Source organism: Atractosteus spatula, chromosome 2 (assembly GCF_055471065.1).
Source record: "Atractosteus spatula isolate fAtrSpa1 chromosome 2, fAtrSpa1.hap1, whole genome shotgun sequence".
NCBI lineage: Eukaryota > Metazoa > Chordata > Actinopteri > Semionotiformes > Lepisosteidae > Atractosteus > Atractosteus spatula.
In genome coordinates, this window is record NC_142707.1 from 66,031,584 (window position 1) to 66,048,182 (window position 16,599).

A 16,599-nucleotide genomic window follows, 5' to 3' on the forward strand; every position below is an offset into this window, starting at 1 on the left:
AGTGCCGTTAATATTAATCTTCATGAACACAAGGCTCTCGGTCCCTCTAGCCATTTTGGAATTTAGTATTTCATTGACCCAAGGATCGCTTCTAGACAATTTTGAAAAGAACCCAGGGTATCGGCTTCAACAACATGGCTGGGGAGCTTGTTCCATACTTCACAACCCCACGGAGTATTCCTTCCCCCTTCAGCACTCTGGGGATTGCTGCTTCTGAAACCAACTCATCTCCTACAAACATCACCTCGATAGACCATGTCTGCACCTTGGAGAGAGTGTCTGTGAGAAAGACAAGGTCACGGCTCTGAGGAGAGATTTGTGTCCTTCAGGCGCGTGAGGACATTTTGGAGACATGTTGCAAAAATTCAAGGACCCCGGTCCCCAGATTTCCTAATCTGAAATCAGAGACCTTAAAAAACATCTAAGAATATGAAGGAGAGCCTGTTTTTCTTAGCATTTCTGAATAATGGAGCCCATAATCGTAGAAGGCAGACAGCCTAAGGCGTGAAATCTCCGAATACTTAGAAAGAACAAGCACTGGGGGAGCAACATAATGGAATCATGAAACTTTCAACAGCCACCAGAGACGTTTCAGCAGCTATTGAAGCTTGTTTTTTAATTTCATTCTCTAAACTTCCTTAAGAGAGCTCATTTAAGAAACTAAGCTGGAGGGCACTTCCAGGTCTAGAAAAAATACGCATAGGAATCATTTGCTAAACTACTGTACCTCCTTACACTGACTACAGACACGCTGCATGAAAAGCACAAACTGCTGTTGGAAATAATCCAGAAATGGATTTTGCAAAGGTTTTTGCACAACACCTTAAAGACCGGCAAAACAAAGCAGAGCTAATCACATTCCACAGTATCCGATACTGTATGGCTCACTGAAAGCGGAGTTTGAAGAAATGTGCTTCTGTGAATCATAGCATGGAACAAACTTTGGAGCCATGTGGTTGAAGTTGACACCCTGGCTGCTTTCAAGAAACAGCTGAATGAGATTCTTGCAACAGTCAGCAAGAACTATTAACTACTAAAGGAGGGTTAGATTGGTCATCATTTATTTAAAAGGGAGCCATTGTTGCAAGAGGTTTCAACCCTGTGTTTTGGCCTATACATATATTGTATTATTGTAGGCACATCTTGGAGCCTACTGGATGTACACTACACAGTACATTTAGCACAGCAATATTAATTCTATTTGGAAGCATAACAAATGTCATGGCCGTAGCATTATTTAAAAACCCATAATTACAATACAATAAAAATCCAAAAAGCCTTTTATGTTCTATGAATGAAAACAGAGTAAAATATTTCTCGTCTAGTAACTGGAAAGGATTTGAGCTGCTTGCCAAAAGCATATTATTGATAACACAAACTTGCATTCATCCAGTGCTTTTTCATAAGCACCCACCTGGGTGACACACAGCTGCTCCACTGCACAGCAGGCGAGCTGGAGAGGTGAGCAGCTGCTTCACTTGTTGAAGGTTAAAGGGGGCACTTTGGGAAGGCCAAAATGGATCAGCCAGGAGAGGAATTTAGCCAGGACGCTAAGTTTAACACCCCTACGGTGCAACAGGATCTTTACCAAGAAAATCGCTGAACGGAACAAGTTTGTTTTAATATTTCATCCAAAGATGGGACTTTCCCTGAAACTGTCACCTCCAGTCCTGGACCTCAGAGGTCTCCCTGATGAGATCAGCCTACAAGGTGACAACCCTGCTGCCCAAAGGCTTTATGTAAAAAGAACAGACAGGTAGAATAACGAGTGCAATAATATCTGTGTTAGTTCATCAGCCTGGATGGGAACAATGAGCAATATTAAACACTACCTCACTAGTTCAAGTAATTGTCTAATCCTCCCTGTGCTGTGTAGTTACACACTAGATTAAAATATGTAAATATCACATACTAATATTTATACTAAGTTTAAATTATTTAAAATGCCCCTTCTCTTAGAGAGCCAGAGCTGATTGAAGTCGGTCTAATAACAGGCTTGGGATTCTCTTTCAAGGATATCCCCAACTCCACTGCCAGGAGCTACACGTGTAAACTCGAAAGTAAACAATAAAAAGGTTACTGGAGGTTAAGTGCATTCACATACTTCAAACTACACACACAGTCAGACGCCACTGCGGGAAGAACATTTACACAGCGTGAACTCAAGTGCCCTCAACTCTACATTTAAAAAAAAAAGCTGCTGCGCTGGTCCGCTGTGAATGGAGGTCGAATGGAGGTCACTTGTGTTTATATCCCAGACTCCTCCCCCATTAATCTTCCTCTGGGGATTCCCCCTCCTGGCTACATGACAGCTCTCTGTGACATCATCACCTGTCAGCTATAAATAGCTCTCCAGGCAGCCACCTGCGAGTGGAGATGGATGGGTTGTGGGATACAGACAGGCTGATTAGGCAGACAGGCCCGAGCTGTGAGGATACCGCCTCGCTTCCCCTGCTCATCATTTGAGTGCGCGTCTCGTACGAGGCGGGGGCCTGCTGACCGCGCACGGCAACCCCCCCCCCCCCCCCGGCCTCTGCTGTCAGGGCAGCTCTCAGAAAAAAATGAAAGGGATATTTTTCCTCTCCCACTTCACAACGGAACACTTGCGCAAGCAAAGCAGGTGGGCAGCTCCTTCAAGCCCTTTGAAAAAAAAACAAACCACGCCAGCGTGGTGTATCAGCAAACACTGATCGTGTCTTCAGCATCAGACCTGGTCCTGGCGTGGCTTCATGCCCTCTGTACCACCAGCACGGTGTTTCCAATCAACAGGAACCTGCAGCAGCTACTGGAGTTAACATGGTTTCACATAAATACCCTTTCTTCCATTTCTTGTAGAGCTTTTCTTACTTTCTTAAAATAATCTTGAAATGCCTTAGAAAAACCAGCAGGCTCAGAGTAAACTGCGAAGGGACCCTGTTGAACTGAAGGTACAACCATACGTACAGGAACTGCTTCCACGATTTTAGGGGATCACGTGGAAAAGGAACAAACTAACAACATTTCAGTGCTGAAGATAATTGGTTCTGTATGATAATCGAAGGTAATCGAATTCTATGTCGCAGCTTGCAGTCTGGGCTCAAAATCCACCACACAACAAAAGGGAGCCAAAAATGTAATTTGCAGAATTTAATTCCAGAATTCCAACATTGTTGTGTATAATGTTGTACACATCTTAAAGACACTTTCGGACGAAAAGATCCAGTAAAATGGATGTCATGTTCTTACCGTCATTATCGTGTGTACATAATTTACGCACCATAATGTTAATAATTCTGGCTGATGGCTTTATCCAAAGAAACTGACGATGGTACCCGTTTATACACCTGTTCATGTTCTTGAAGAGATCTGGATGAAGTACCTTCTTTTACAAGCTGCCTCTCACTTGCGATATGAACCCATGACCTTTCAGTAACACGCCCAGAGCTCCTTCTTACAACCTTAACACCTTCACTCCTACAAAACACGTTCACAAACGACCCGATCACAAAGCACGGCCAGAATTCACTGGGGGAGCGCTTGGCCCAAGCACAGCGTGGTTCCGCAGCGCAAAACATTCCCGGTTCCGCTCAGAGTCTTCCTCTGGCAGCTGTGCTCTTGCTCCTGCTCCATTCAGATTACTGTCGTCATTACGCACTCTTGCTGCTAGCTTGTCATAACGTTTGTGAGGGCTTGGGTTAATCAAATGGGTGCTTCTGCAGAGGCGTGGTTCTGTCTTCTTAGTCTGTGGGAATTTGAATTTCTATTTATGGGGCACTGTGTACGATGGGGCACATCACATCTCCTGAGAAATAACGAGCTTTTCCTACACAGTTTGAGGGCAGTGGAGCTGGGGGGTGGGGGGTGGGGGGTCCTATATATGTCACGGTCAGAAATAAACAAGGCGCATGTCCGCTTCATCGGCGATTAAACGCATTTCCTTGCTTCTGATGAATGTCGCGTCAAACGTTCTCGACACCTCCAGTCTTTGAGGTGGTTCTGCGTTAGCCACGGGAGCCATACTGTGCCCTCGTTTCTGCTGACTGCTCTGTTCTTCCAGCTGCCTCTCTTGCTCTGCCTCCTGTGTCTACAACCTGGGGCCCCCGGCACACTGGGGCCTGCTGGGGCCTACTGATAGGGCCAGAAGCCCCGGCTCGGGGCCTGTTGTGGAAATCCCCATCACCAGCGAGATTACACGCCTTTCTGGGAGCAGAGACGCAACAATGGCGACTCAGCGTGACGGTTTCCGGCTGCAACTCCCAGGCAATGTCACAGTCCTACCTCGCAGAAAAGAGAAGGCGGTGGAACGAAATTCCTGAAATTGTACACTGCTTAATCCTGTAACAGACCCTTTGTACGGAACAGTGGCAAAATATTTTTAATGTTCCTGGTAAATCAGCAAAAGAGAACATTGCACAAGAATGTTGGGCTTTCCTCCGCCCAAATGCAAATCTCGCAGCTGCGTGTTAAAGGATGGGCTGCACAGCTCCACAGCCATGTACAGTAGTCGAAGTTGATGCCCTGATTTCTTTCAAACCTGATAGCAACCAGGAGAGCTCAATGGGCCGAAACAAATGTTCTCATGTTGTCTGCTGTCTTTGTATTTATTTCAAGTGTCATAGCAAGTCTGTTTCAACAGAAAAAAGTCTCCATATCTGTGCTTTACCTTTGTAAGTCAAACTCTGCTAGACCAAGAATCTTAACGGTTATTAGGAAATCATTACGTTACATGTATTCAGACTTATAAAGCTTACATACACGGAAGCAAGCAAAACAAGACAGCACGTATTAGAACTGAACTCCACTGGCAATGGTACATCAACCTTTTTTTTTCACGTATCCCAAAATCCCAAATAAATAATAGAAAACAAAACAAGAAAAATCAAACAGCACATGACATCTTAATCGCACACATTTTAAGTGCCAAGTTAGAAATTCTCAGAATCCCAGGCAGAAATGAGCTGAGGACTACACAGCAGCTAGAGCTAAACCCTTTCTTCTGACACACTGGTAGAGCGTTAATGCTATGTAGGCACACTGAAGCCACAAAGCTCTGAATCAGCACGTCTTTGGTATTTTTTTCTTATCTGTAATAACACACGTCAAACACAAAGCACTAATGAGGCACACTCTAGAGCAGGTCAGGAGTCACAGTGACGGCAGGACCAGGGAGAGGGTGTGTTTGTGTGTTGTGAGTTGTGTCTGCAACAGGGACTCTGGTGTGCTACTCAGAACCGAAACGTCATTTTTCACAGTGGGAGAGGTGCAATACCACTACTCACCAGGAGATGGCGGCTGGATCTTGGCTTGTTTCTTGTTGTCTCCCATTGCGAAGATTTCAGGAGGGGGCTCCTCTCCACGCTCCACTTTACATTCAAAGGCAAACAGATACTGGATGTACTGTTTCTTCAGGGAGCTGGCCGAGCTGCTGGAGGTCCCAACATTGAGATTGGTGGACAGCTCACGCCACTTCTTGTTTTTATTCACCTGCCATGGGTAAAACACACACAATCCTGATCATACAGGCACTTTCAAACACGCAGGATGTAATAATAATCATAATAATAATAATTGCTTACACTTATATAGCGCTTTTCTGGACACTCCACTCAAAGCGCTTCACAGGTAATGGGGACTCCCCTCCACCAACACCAGTGTGCAGCCCCACCTGGATGATGCGACAGCAGCTATAGTTCACCAGTACGCTCACCACACACCAGCTCTCAGTGGGGAGGAGAGCAGAGTGATGAGGCCAGTTCATAGACGGGGATTATTAGGAGGCCATGATTGGTAAGGGCCAATGGGAAATTTGGCCAGGATGCCGGGGGTAGGCACAGACCTTTTGGTTGTATTCATTAGTTTATCTCTTTTTCTTACTACCTCAACTACGTAGTTCCACACGGTGCATTGCCAGCAATTCTGGGGTTTATTAACTATAGTCACAACTCCCCACAATAGTAAAATGTGTCAAGTGCAGATTTTCCAGTGTGAAACAACCAATGTGCCTCGGTACAAGCAGTATAAAATGCCATTTTTAAAAGCTGGGGGAGCTGCTCGAGTGAGCTTTTGTTTGTGCTACATGGCCTGATCGGTTAGCTTGATTTTACGACGTTACCCTTGGTACACTTCAAGTGCTGTCAATGGCAAAGGCCAAGCCAGGTCAGCACCGGTCCCCCGCATGACTAGGGGTCAGCAGAACATCAGGACACCACCTGGGGGTCACTGAGGGCCCGTGCAGAACGGGCTTCATCCCTCTGCTCTCCTCCCCACTGAGAGCTGGTGTGTGGGGAGCGTACTGGTGCACTAGGGCTGCCGTCACATCATCCAGGTGGGGGCTGCACACTGGTGGCGGTAGTGGGATTCCCCATCACCTGTCAAGAGCTTTGAGTGGAGTGTCCAGAAAGGCGCTATATAAGTTCTATTATTTTCAGGGCTCACCTGGGCGAGCCCCCCAATGTCCTTGACAGACATGTAGAGCCTGCAGAGGTCCAGGGGCTTCTTGCCCACGGCAGGCAGGTTGGGCACGGGCGTGCCCCGCTCCTCCATGAAGGACAGGTAGCGGTCCACCCACAGCTTGCGCTCGGGCTCGTTGCCCATCTCGTACAGCTTGGTGATCTTCTCGCTCGTCACAGTGGAAGAGCTGGACTTCTGCCGGAAGACAGCCCAGTGAAAGGGGGAGGGGGGGGGGTCGGCGAGGCCAGCGGCCAGCGGCCAGCGGCCAGCAGCTCAGACCAAGAGCTACTGGAATACTGGCAGAAATGAAGGTTACTAGTTCTTTACATCCCCCCCCCGCTAATCAGCGTAAAGTCGGAAGGACTACGCCTCAGACAGGCATTTTAGCACAATTATTCCTAGGCTGGTAGAACAGCAGCTCCTCCCTTTGGTGTGAAGGTAAAGTTTCTTCATGGAGGAAAATTCAGGTCCTAACAGGATCTACCATGAGGCCTACCTCAAACGTTAACAGAGCGGCCCCAGGCCCCTAGTCAGACGAATTTTGATATATCTGCATACCGCAGTATCTGTACCAACACACTCACTCCACTGGATTAAATGGCATACATTTTACTTCAAACATATCTGCGACTACCTCACAGAATCAATCAGTTGGGTAAGCTAACTTAAAGGGTTTTAAAGGCAACTGACTGGAACTGGCTTGTCGAGAAATATTTCTTGACTTTTTGATGTAGGTAAGGGATTTACCAAAAGACAGCCGATAAACGTAAACAAATGATAAAAAAAAAGTCTTTTTATCTTGTTTTTCGGTCTACATCAGGTCAAGAATAATGTGAGTGGACCAACGACCTGAAGCAAGATATAGTTTTAAACCAACAACAAGAGAGACCTGCTAAACTGTGAGATACGCTGTAGTTCTAGTGAAGGAAACAGGCTCGTAAATTTACTTAGTGATTACCACATTTGTTCACGGTTTTAAGATGTAACTGAATGTTAAAATGAGGCATTCTCAACATTATTCTTTAAACTGAATGATCAGTTAACTACACAGCATGCCATTTCCTCCAGTGAAGACACAAATAACAGCCACATACAGTTCAATACAGATGTCAACATGAACAGGAAGGACTTTCTCATTAACACACGTGAGCATATTTGCAAGTCCGCTAAAGTATTTTGCCCAGGTCCTCATTATTCAGCGGTTGCCTTCTCAGATTACAGCGGCAGCTTTTTTCTCTGATCAGAAAGGTACTGGAATTCAGTGCTGAAAGTCCTAAGAGATTGTTTCTTCTGAGGATATAGTACTTTCTAGTGCACTTGTGCCACTCCCATTTCAATGTCTAAAACATCACAGTCATATTATGCATAATTACAAAGAACCCAAAGCAGCATTAATACAATACTCTCCAGGTGGAGAATCACTGAAATTGCACTTTCACTTCAAAGGTTTCAAAGGGGTAAGTCTGCAGCACGGGAAAGATCTCATTTTCAAACCAGAAGGAAAAAAAAAAACAGATATCTGATCTATCCAACTGCATAAGAACATAATAACTGTTACAAATAGGAGGAGGACATACTCCCACAATCGTTTGTGTGAAGAAGTGCCTCCTGTTCTTGGTTTGAAATGCACTTTTTAACGTAGTTCCCACTCGTGCCCCTTGGTCTGTGTTTCACTGTTCATTCTGAAGAGATCCGTTGGGTTGTAATGAGTGGAAACTGGATACAAGTACATAATTATCACCCCCCCTTTCGAGGAACCTTCAACTGATATACGTCAGTCCCCATTTACTCTGCAACACGACCAAACATACGGAGCATCGACGGAAATTCACCACCTACTATGGCAACAACTTCACCCTCAAATTTACCCTTAGAGAGTGACCCAGGCCTTTCTGAAGCAGGTGCCAGTGAGGTCCCAGAGAAAGGACACTGCGCCATCAGGTTCATCACAACCAGTGGAGATCTGTTGTGACAAGACTCCCAGACCATCACTCTGGGACCCCCCCCACCAACCACCAACTGGTCTGTATAATACAATTAGCGCATCGACGTCTGCACCGCGCCTGCTGACCTCCATTAGGCCGACCGACGCAAAACCCTGATTCACGGGTCACGACGAATTGACTCCGGGAACAGCCGGACCACCTGAGCTGTAGCCCCAGCACACAGAGGGCAAAGGCACTGCACTCCCGCCAAAGGGGGAGAAGTGCTCTTAATTGTGTTCGCATGTCATCCTTGCCGTGTTTGCCTTCCTTGATTTTCACCGGGACTGAATCTGTGTGACCCATTTGTTTTCCCCCTGCCTGTGGCTGTCTTAATGAGAAAGTCTTTGGCACACTGGACAGAACACCCGAGTCACAGTAAGAATAAATAAAAATAATAACAATTTAAAAAAAGAAAAAAACAAGTCACAGACAAGCAAGCTACAAAAATATCAAGAAGTAAAGAAGGTGAGCCACTTACAGGGCTTGATGGAGTCTTTGGCCAGGCGGGGCTGCTAATGCTATCACTGTCATCTCCGTGATAAGAGGAGAGACTAGCAGGGCTGGGGGACAGGGGGGAAGGGACTGGCAGGGTCCCGGGAGTGGGAGGCTGGGAAATACACTGAGAGCTGTAGCTATCCTGTGATGGAGAATATAAAAGAACAGGACCAGCGAGGGACACAGGTTGATCATCGTTAGCGGCGGTAAAAAAAAATAAAAAAATATTCACGAATAAAACCTCCGGGTCGACAGCAAAACCTGCCCTCCAAAGACCTCCGCGGGGCGGGGCGGACTCGCTGCAGCCGTCTCGGAGAGGGGGGGGGGGGCTGCAGTTTTCCTCTAGAGCCTAATTTTTTTTAAAAAGGTAGCGAACCCTCTGCTTGGCGCGCGGAGACTCTCGCGTCCAGCCCAGGCAGGTGGCGCAATCAATTTGCTCCTGCTGATTCGGAATAGCAGGGGGCTATTCGGCCCGTCTCTCCAGGGAGAAGCCCTGGACTTCTGGCTCCGCTGGTCTTTCAAGCAGGTTTGACTGTCTTGCATCTCTAAACACACGAGCTGCTGTTATTCATAAGGAAAGTGGAAAAAATGAACAAAAAAAACTGGGAGTGCTGCGTAGATGCGGAGGTCAATAAGCCACCATGCTGAGTTTGAAACTAACATGGGATGCCAAGCAGGAACTACACCCCTGCAGAACACAAGCTCTTGACCCTGGGATGAGGCTGATGTCAGCAAGCAGAACAGCAGGCCTTGCTGCTACGGTAGCCAGGACAACAGGAAGCACACTGCGGCAGGCAAAACACAACATGGAACTGAAGCGGAAAGGCAATGCCCAGTGCCCGTTCGTGCAGGCGCCAGCCTGAGTTCGCTGCCACCGAGCCCACGCCCCCACTCGTCTCGCTGAGGTTAAAGAGTGAAAGAGCAAGAACGGATGCTGCCAAGAACTAGTAACTTTCAGATCCACGTTCTGAAATGGAAGACGGGGGTGAAGGGGAAATATGGAAGATGGGCATGCAAGCGAACAAAAAACAAAAAAATGACATCCACCAGTAGGCAATGACAACAGGAGTGCGTAACATTCTGTCTCACAACTAAACAACAGCAACAACATCCCCACTGTATGGGGCAGACTCCATGAACACGTGAGAGGGTTTAAAATGGTGTGTAAGTGAACATGACTAACAACAGATATGTTGCTGCATAAAAACGTAGACCGAGAGTCACGAACACCAGATTTAATGAGAGCCCTAAAGCACAGGTTCCTTCACACTCTTCTTGAAGCACACTGACTTTTCAGCCAGTCTGACAGATCCGGTTTGAGATGATACTTTTATCACTTAGGACACTACAATGAAGACAAAATGCTGCGTTGGTGCCACCAAATCAAATCAAACTAAAATGTCGCACAGTACAGTAGTACCATTATACATAAAACAAAGATTTTAAACGTGGTATTTTGCTATTTTGACCTATGACAGACTGGTATCTGGCGTGGTCCTGCTTTTTGCCCTGTGTCTGCTTGGATAGGTTTCGTGTTGCTTTGATCCTTACCAGAAAGAAGCTATAACATAAATGTAAAACTCCACTCCTCACAGTACACTTTGTTATGCTGCAGATAAGGTTATTTTAATGTCGAGTGCCTTATCCTGTCACCAGTAAATGAAAGACTGACAGACCTGTTCTATTTTTGTTGCTATTCCTGGTCACCACGATGGCAGATATACCTGAACAGCTGGCCAGAGAAATCATCCAAGACCATCATGCTCCTCCTGACAAACTCCTGCTATCACTGTCTTTTGATAGTCACATGGATGTCTGTGCTGATGTGTCACGTTGCAGAACTATTATACATGACGAGGCAATTTTGTTCATAGGTGCACTTAAAAGTCTCAAGGCATTGTCTGATTCGTGTGTTTTTTAAACCCTTTATAACTTTAAGTGGATTTCTCTACTGCACTGAGAGGAATCTTAATAAATGGGATCCTGAGCATGTGGCGTTATTATCAAAGTTTTCGCAACAGGTTTGGCATTGCTCTCTTAAGCATGTGAGAAAATCTGATGCTACAGTCGAGAAAGAGAACTTCTTCCTCTGGAATAACAGTAGAACGAGCACCAGCCAATTTGATCTTTGTGTGTCAGCCTCGCCAGAAGACCTCGCATGAGTAAATGTGCAGGCTTCCATTTCTGAGGTTAGGATGCTCAAAGAAAAGGACAAGACACAGGAGAGCAGAGACAGAACGAGTAGGGGAAAGGCACTGCCTACAGGGTCAAACAGGACTGCATGCTCGGGGGCAGATACCTTGGCCTTGGGCTCCGGGGCAGGAATGCTCTCCTCTTTCGTATCTCCTTTCAGCTTCGTGTCGCCAGCCATCATCATGTCCCCAGCCACACTCATGGGCCCTGCGAGAAACAGACAGGGAGAAGAGGAGAAGACAGGGTTGAGGAGTTCTCTCAGAACAGCGAGACGACACCACACACAGATGTCTCGTCACACCAGGGCCCCTTGTCCCGCCTGTTGAAAAATCTCATCAGTAGGACTTTGGGGTTCGGGACTGAGAAACTTTTGTCATTTTTCCAACAGTGCAACTTCCTTTATTGTAGCAGAACCTCGTTAAAAACAGCCCTACCTTCTCCATCATGGCAAAGACAAAGTTGTAGCGACAATGAGACAAGTGACAAGGACGCACACATTTATCGGTCAATCAACAAGTCTGTATTACTCTTTAATTTCCTTGACTTTTTGTCCAACACTTCCTGAATGAAATTCCTGTGCAGCACAAATTTTCTTTCATTTCTTACACCGCAGTCCAGCCTCCTCTGAAACCTTCTATCCAGCCACTTTCTAAGCCTAACCACCTCATCCGATACAGGGTCATGGGGGAGCCGGAGCCTATCCCATCAAGCAACAGGCACAAGGCAGGGTACACCCAGGACAGGACGCCAGTCCATCACAGGGCACATACTGTACAGACACAAACAGACTCCCACTTGCACCAGGGCCAGCTTTCCCAGACGTCGATTAACCTACCAGTATGTCTTTTTGACTGTGGGAGGAAAACCCATGTGAGCACGGGGAGAACATGCAAACTCCACACAGACAGCACCCGAGGTCCAGAATTCAACCCAGGGCCCCAGCGCTGCGAGGCAGCAGCGCCAACCACTGTGCCACCCTGAAACCTTCTATTCAAAAAAAGCAGTGCAAGCAGCCCGTGAGTGGTAAAGACTACTGAAATCCTTCCTGCAGCAGCCGGAGTGGGAGAGAAGCGGTATTACAGAGGGGACAAGGATATCTGTCAGGCTACACTGACTCCTGAAGGGGACCTCTGAAAGGCTCATTTTCCCGCGGACTAGCACAGCCGGCGCTCCCTGCCCGTTTCCAGCCAATTTCAGGGAGAGCGCTCTGCCATTAATGGCAGAGCTGTTTGTCTCCCAGGGGTCTCATGCGCCTGCAGTGAAATGATCCTCCAACTCCGCAGAATGTCCACAATAAAAAGCCGATTTCCCCTACCCGTGTATTAACATGTTTTACAAAATGATTAGTTTTAATTACAGCAGCGAGCGTGCGCGGGACTCCTGCGAATTAGCTGGCAGGCCGCGCAGAGCTAATTTGCTAATATCTTCGGCATCATCCTGGGTTACTGCAGCACGGGATGCCAAGAACCCAGGGCGCCTCGTGAATCACTGTGAGGGCCGCGTGCCGGCTGCCAGTTTGGGGGCTATTTATAACTTTAAAGCAACGCCTGCTTGCCGTTCGGCACCTGTTCTGAAAGGCGGTAGCAAAACTGAAACCAAAAACCCCGAATACAAAATCCCAGCACAGCACAGCTTTCATTGTTTTCAAAATGTGCCTAAAAACTGCACACACATCGAAGTGTACGGTAAATAACACCGCATCCTGGAGCTTAGCACAGAGGAATGCAAATGGAGATTCCGCACGTGCCTTTTGGGGCTTGTGGCTAACTTGGCTGATACAATGTTTTATGTTTCGAAATCAATTCTATATTACGATCTAATTATGTAATTAAGCATTCTCTATATTTTTAAGTGTCAAAAGGACCACAAAATTATGTGAGTCAAAATACCGACACATTAATGATGGTATTAATATTTTTAACATTAAGAATTAATTTTATCAACATGGCAGAGAGCGCTGTTAACTCACAGATCTGGAGCCCCGAGTCCAGAACCCAGGGCCCCAGCACCACAAGGCAGCAATGCTAACCACTGCGCCACCACGTTACCCTGATTTCAATAGAACTGTTCAGGCACCTCTGTGCGAAATGGAAGAGCCGGGTGTCCAACAACTGGATAAGAAATATTGAGGTATACTGGAATATCGGGTGCTGATTAATACTGTACTTCTTCCTCACAGGTCTTGGGTCCTGGTTTTAATTTTAGCTTGAGAGACATTCTGCGTGGAGATTGCATGTTCCCCTATCTTCGCAATATATATCTCTAAGTGGTCTTGTTTCCACCCATGATATACAGTACCTGCTGGGTGTGACTGGCCATTCTAAAGTGTCCCCTTCTCCATCCTAATGGATGGCTAGTGCATTCATGCCCTTAGTCCTGCCTTGAGCCTTGTTTTCTTGGGGATAGACTATGATACTGTCCCCCCAGCCCTTCCCAGGACAAGCGCCTGTCTGAAAATGGATGGATAAATTAAAGATGGAAAAGGGGTAAAAACAGGCAGCCCATGTGGTGGGCGGCTCAAGGGATGTAACATTTACTCAGGAGCTGGTCGATGTCTTAATTCTGAATGATCACCGCTGCAATGGCAGTGTGTTCTGATAGAAGACAGTCATTTCAGTTGTGAGCAGTATAACTGGAACACGAGACTCCACGCAGCGTGGATGATTTAAAACCTCTGGTATAATGAAATTACAGACATCAAAATCTCTGTTTTTTTTTTAGTCACTAAGTTACTTCAGTCAGAAGGAAGTGATTCTGATCACAGAAAGTAGCTTCAGATCTGCTGAACAGTGCAAAGTGACTGTGGGCGAATTCAGGGTCATGTGCAAAGTAATGCTCTTCATGTAAGACCCTACAACTAACAATCGGGGACAAAAGAGAGGTGTGTGAAATTTGCACATCAGAAAGAAAATCAGGATCTTACAGAAGAAAGTACATCTGAGACAAGTGATAACATCCGATCATGACAGGGAAGTCACGACTGGGGCCCAGAGGACCACAATTAAGACAAATTGCGTTAAAAAGAGAATGATAATGGTAAAAGTGGTGGCAGGTGGTTAGCACTGCTGCTGCACGCATCAGGTTCTGGCTGTGATTGTAGCCGTGTGGGGGGGAGGATGCTTCTGGGTGGAGTCTGCATGTTTTCTGAGGGCTCACGTGGGTTTTCTCAGAGCTCTCCCGTCCCATCCCGCCTTCAAGGGCGAGCCAAGCTGCGCTTTCGAAATGAGCCCTGTGGTCAGCTGGAGTCCTGTCAGGAGGTCCGACCCACACTGCAATCCCCTGTCGTCGCAGAACAGGCTCCCGACTGCTGCGACCCTTCCACGGAATAAGAGGTGCGACAGCGGGATGGTTGTGATCATGCCGGCAATAATATCGCGACTCTTGTCACAAATAATTCTCTTTGTTTTAATTTCTAAGTATTCCTTAGGCCTTGATTCCCAGGCACCTGTATGTCTCTTGACTGACCCGCATGTCTGCTTTCCACCCTGAATCTCTCACACTGGTTGTTTCTGTGCCTTCCCTCGGTTTCTGGTGAAGGGACGCCGTCCCCACCCTCGAGGGTATGACAGACCCATTGCTGTCAGAATCCCGAATTCCGTTCGGGCGTGACGTCGCACGGACGCCTTCTCCTGGAAGATTCTGGCCATTCCGAGTTTCTGCCATTTTCATCCCCCCTGCATAAAATACTAAATCCCTTTGTTGGTCCTGGATGTGAAATCCATTTTACTCTATAAACCTTTATAAATAGCGTGAGACTGAGGTTTTTTTTTTTGGTAAAAAAAATAATGTTGTGAAGAAATCAAAGGTCTTTTTTAAACAACATAAAAACATTTAAGGCATAAGCTAAAATGTATGAAAAAGAAAAATATCACCTTAAGGGAACTGGTTCTAAAATGCTTTTAATCACATATATAAAACTTTGAGTGTCTGCCACAGTCCCAAGGTTGGTCTCTTTTCATTTCCATTTTCAGTACAAATGGAGCGCTCTGTCAAACTAATTGCTTTTTAACAGCCCCAGAAGCAGCAAGTTCGAATTTTTAAAAAAAGTGACAGCCTAATTCATTTGATGTTTTCAAATGTCATGCAACCTGCTCTAACTTAGCGAAGCAGCATGAAAACATTTTCCACTTATAAAAGCACATTTATGAAGGCAGAGATTTCTCCTGAAGAGCTGAAGGCAGAGGTGGGAGGAGGAATTAAACTCAAAAGCACACTGCCGAGGTACAGATGCTGGACAAAAAACTGGAAACACCTGGGACCAAGCAAACTGAAAGCAAGGGCTCCCACACAGGCGTGGCTCGTGTGTGAATTCTGAATTATTGCCCGAAGGGTCAGGCAAGCAACAACAGATCAACCGAGTGTAAATTTCATGCTGTGGTGTGAGCAGGCAGTTTTATTCCAAAATGGTCCACCAGGAGCTCCACAGTGAGGGACACCAGAGTTGGACAGCGGGGAACAAACCACTCATTACACTTGGGAGTGCACGCTGATGAAACCAAGGGTGTGGAGAGCCCAGGCAACTGAACACCGAGCAGTGGAGACATGATATCTGGTCGGATGAATCACCCTTCAGCACGTTTTTGAGAAAATGGGGCAAGTCCACATGTGGCGCCAACCTTAAGAACTCTACGGCCCTGAGTGTCTGGATCCACTCTGGATCTCCTCTGCAGTCAAGGGCTCTAGTGCTTCTGTAATGTTGAGGGGTGCGATCTCTGGGCATAGTGTGAGTGCACCCATTCCCTTAGACGGCAAATGCTAATCGCAGAGTAATGGTACCGAGTGATCATCTTCACCCCATGATGTGGGGAGGGGAGTCTTCCAGGATGACAATGCTCTTCATCCACAGAGCACAAGTGGTCGCCCAGTGGCTGGATGAGCCAGACACAGATCTTATCAATACAGTACCCGACTCTCAATACTTCTACCCTACTGCAGTACGCATCCTCAACGGCTAACTGCAATACCTCAGTATTCAATAAACATCAGCACTACGCACTTTTTGCATGGTCTACCATGTATTTTTATCACTACTACATATTTATTGTTCCTGTTGTTATTATTATGTTTGTAATGTACTGTCTACATTGTGTGGTGTTGTCTGTTGTGCTGTGTGTGTCCCAGGAGATCAGAGCAAATAAGAATTCCAATGTGCATGAACTTATGGCAATAAACTCCTCTACTCTACTTCTCAGTCACCAGATATGATGATGTGGGATCTGAAGATGTGGGATATTCTGGAACAATGCCTAAGACAGCACTTACCACCTCATCAATACCATGAGTGAGCCCACTGAATTTACTGATGGAAGAATGAAAGAATCCCTCCAGCAGAATTCCAGACAATGGCACTGTATGCTACGGTGCATACAGGACTTATTAAATTACATTACTTTGGTGTTTCCATTTTTCTGTCAACTATACCTACATTGCACCACAATGCACACACTCTTTTGTTTAGTAATAATTCCACCTGGTAGAAGTTCCATTTCAAATGTCC

The 16,599-nt window shown here is 46.4% G+C and overlaps 1 protein-coding gene across 5 annotated transcripts in view; it reads right to left on the reverse strand.

Annotated features, from left to right (window-relative positions):
• The window catches only part of arid1b (AT-rich interaction domain 1B), a 236,383-nt gene that overhangs the window by 16,275 nt on the left and 203,509 nt on the right, over positions 1 to 16,599 (reverse strand). For 3 of the 5 annotated variants that reach the window (XM_088933090.1, XM_088933080.1, XM_088933072.1), the window contains 4 exons: positions 11,209 to 11,309; positions 8,893 to 9,051; positions 6,415 to 6,624; positions 5,259 to 5,463 (listed from right to left, as the gene is read on the reverse strand). In XM_088933090.1, the coding sequence (XP_088789216.1) occupies positions 5,259 to 5,463; positions 6,415 to 6,624; positions 8,893 to 9,051; positions 11,209 to 11,309 (675 nt within the window). The remainder of the gene's footprint in view (positions 1 to 5,258; positions 5,464 to 6,414; positions 6,625 to 8,892; positions 9,052 to 11,208; positions 11,310 to 16,599) is intronic. The other 2 variants (XM_088933099.1, XM_088933107.1) reach the window with 1 other exon arrangement.